At 39.5% G+C, this 3,348-nt stretch overlaps 1 protein-coding gene across 1 annotated transcript; it reads right to left on the bottom strand.

Annotated features, from left to right (window-relative positions):
* Nucleotides 1-1,367: 1,367 nt before the first annotated feature.
* Nucleotides 1,368-3,348, bottom strand: LOC133800211 (zinc finger BED domain-containing protein RICESLEEPER 2-like). Its single transcript, XM_062238164.1, has 4 exons — nucleotides 3,341-3,348; nucleotides 2,659-3,094; nucleotides 1,784-2,518; nucleotides 1,368-1,685 (listed from the first exon to the last, which is right to left on the bottom strand). Exons 1-4 carry the CDS (start codon nucleotides 3,346-3,348, stop codon nucleotides 1,368-1,370), a joined length of 1,497 nt encoding a protein of 498 aa, XP_062094148.1.

A 3,348-nucleotide genomic window follows, 5' to 3' on the forward strand; every position in this document is an offset into this window, starting at 1 on the left:
CGGGCCGTGGCTCAGTTCTTGGTGTGCCGCGACCCTTTGAAGTAGATAGGTATTGGGGAAGAAGGGCGGGCCGCGGCATGGGGAATGCTGGGCTGCAGCCCATGTTTGGTTTTTGGTGAGGCTTGGCCTCTGTTCAGGGGCAAGCCGCGACATAGGAAGCTTGGGCCGCGGCCCTTAAGGGCATTTTTGGTCTTTTGGAGATTTTAGGTGCGGGAACCTAACCTAGGGTGCTCGGGATCAATCCCACTACCGTGTTTGGTGGAATTCGATGTCCCGGAGGCTAGAACATTATTCGGAAACCTTTTTACAATTATTAATGGAATCCCTTATCTTGGTTGTGACTAGGTATAAGCTAGGGCTCGGGAAACAGATCATGCTCAAGGGGCATCTCTCGCAATTAGAACACTTGGAAATTAAAGGTAAGAGAACTGCACTCGGTTGTGAGTTTATAATGGGACTAAGGGTTCCCTATTCTTGTATATTTTATGAAATTTGGTATTATGCCATGAGAATATCAAATCAACGGCCTAAGAGTGCTGGAGCTTACATTGGTGCACAGGGGGCGGCTCAGCCACTGGTAGCTGAGGACAGCTTAATATTCACTGAGCTCTGTTTAAGCGGATCGGAGTCAGTGGGGTAAACAGAGGGTGTGTCCTAAGGGCGCCGACCTTGATTATTGTGTGATCTGATTATCACTGTTAACTGCTGAATATAACGTGCTGAATGGCTGAGTATTAGCTTGTGGATTCATGGTTATGTTCATGAGTTATGTGATTAATATGGACTGCTAAGTGTATAAATATGCTTTAAGAGTTATATTATTATTATCAATGTTTGTGCTATGAAGCTATATTTTCTTGCTGGGCCTTGGCTCACGGGTGCTATGTGGTGCTGGTAAAAAGGCAAGGGTAAGCTTGGTCAGCCCTGATTCGGAGAGCTCTGGAGGCAGAATGTACATGAAAAGCTGCTCGGCCGCCATGGTTGAGGAAGGGACAGGAACAGGAGGACCATAAATGTTTGTTTTGCCTTAGAGTGGCTAGCGGTTGTTTATACCTTGAGATTTTGTAAACTGATTTTCAAACGTTGTTTCTTTTGGGATCCCTTGTTCAAAACGTTTAATTATATGAAATGTATCTTTTATGACCAAACCCTTTGAACCCTAGTTCATTAATGGTTTTAGTGACACGTTTTCAACTAAATGACTTGATTAGCAAGTCCTGCACCTTTATAATTACACAGTGTAACGGTCTTGGCTACCCAGGGCGTTACAAGTAGTATTCAAGATCATCTTCTTCAATGTCATCACTAAGTTGTAGTTGCCCTTGAAGAAATGATTCTATAGTGGAATTGATAACAGGCTGAGATGGTTAAGACTGAGATTGAGATGGTTGAGCTTGAGATGACTGAGATGGTTGTTGTTGTTTATAAAAAGCATACAGCTGTGCCAAAGTATTTGTCACCAACTTTATCATTTTTTCAACCTCACTTAAAGTGTACACAAATTTGAAACCACGAGTCACAACCTCTAATTTATACCTTGGATCAAGGATATTGGCAATAAATGTCAACATATTCAGCTTCTCAATCCTTCCCCAGTACTTGTCATACTTTCGTCTCATACTAACTGCCATAGCCCCTAACAAAGTATCAGGATTAGAAGCCATAGTAGTTAAATCAGCTTGAACCTTCAAAATATCTGGAAGGAATAAATTGGTTGTGACATATAATGACCCACTAAATCGATTAGTAAATCATAGAATCTCCTCAAAAAGTCAACAAATACAACTTCTTTTTCCCAGTCTAGGTTGGTTGGTGGGCCATCCATTCTTTCTTCATCAAAGTACTTTGTGTAGTTCACATCTGCTTCCAAATTCTCAAAAGCCTTCTTGAATTTTGTAGCAGATTCTAACATCAAGTAGGTGGAGTTCCACCTAGTAACCACATCTAAGCATAACAAGGCTTTTGATTCAATGTTTGCATCCTTGCAACTTTCTTTAAATCTTTTCAGTCTAGCTGGAGATGACTGCACATATCTCACCGCATTTTGAATGCTTGAAATTGCATCATTCAACTCTTTCAACCCATCAGTTACTATCAAATTCAAAATATGAGCTGAACACCTCATATGAAACATTTCGCCATTCAATGGAATGGTTATGTCTTTGTCCAATAAGTGCCCCTTCAATTTTCTAAGAGCAACATCATTTAAGGAGGCATTGTCAACCTTCATTGCAAAAACTGAGGAGATACCCCACTCATTAAGACAATTTATCAACTCTTTCCCCACCAAGTCCCCTTTATAGTTAGGAACTTGGATAAAGTTGATAATTCTCTTATGCATTTTCCAATTACCATCAACCCAATGTGCAGTCAAACACAAATAACTAATATTCTGGATTGATGTCCAACAATCGGTGGTCAACGACACTCTGTGCTTCACCAAAATCGACTTTAGCTCTTTCTTCTGATCTAGAAACGCATTATAAATATCTCTCGCAACTGTAAATCTTGATGGGAACTGAAATGTGGGAAAGAAATGTTTAATGAGCTTTTGAAATCCTTTTCCGTCCACGTGCCTAAAGGATAACTCATCCATAATGATATATTCAACGATCACTTTCCTAACAACATTTTGATTAAACCTTAGTGGCAGCCCACTTGAAGCGACTTCTTCTTCATTGCAGGTTGTTGTATCTTTTTAGTAAATCTATCCATAGTTGATTGTTGCTTCTTACTTTGCTCAACCCAGTCACTGAAAGGACACTTCTTACATTTTCTCTCCACATGTGCCCATAGTGTGCTAGTCCCATTCAACTTTGTATCAGCTGCATAATCGGTGCCACAATAATTGCAAGCAGCCCTTGGCTTCTTAGGATCACAATCATGCAACATAGTGTAATGATCCCACACGCTCGATGTTTTCTTTCCAACCCTTTGCTTCTTTTCTGGTTGTTCAACCTCTTTCCCCTTTTCTTTTTCATTATCCTCTTTCTCGGTCTCTTTGTCTTTTTCCTTATCTTGATTTTGTCGATCATTCCTCTTCTTTCGTACGTTCTCTTTTTTCCTTTCCTTCGCTTGTTTTTCTCCATCAGAACTTGACCAATTAGTTTCAGCATACTATAACCACTTCCCCATCATCTCTTCTAAATTTTTCTCGTTATCCATATTAATGATCTATTTACATATTTACATATTTATAAACACAATTTCAGCAACAAATATAAGGCATAATATGAATTTAGCAAATATATGCAAGTCCACTAATTTTTTGGACAAAATATGTCTCATGTACTCTTAAAAGAAGTGAAATGATTTGGAGAGATTTAACTTGTTAAATTACATCTTCAT

The sequence above is a fragment of the Humulus lupulus genome, chromosome 9 (assembly GCF_963169125.1).
Source record: "Humulus lupulus chromosome 9, drHumLupu1.1, whole genome shotgun sequence".
NCBI lineage: Eukaryota > Viridiplantae > Streptophyta > Magnoliopsida > Rosales > Cannabaceae > Humulus > Humulus lupulus.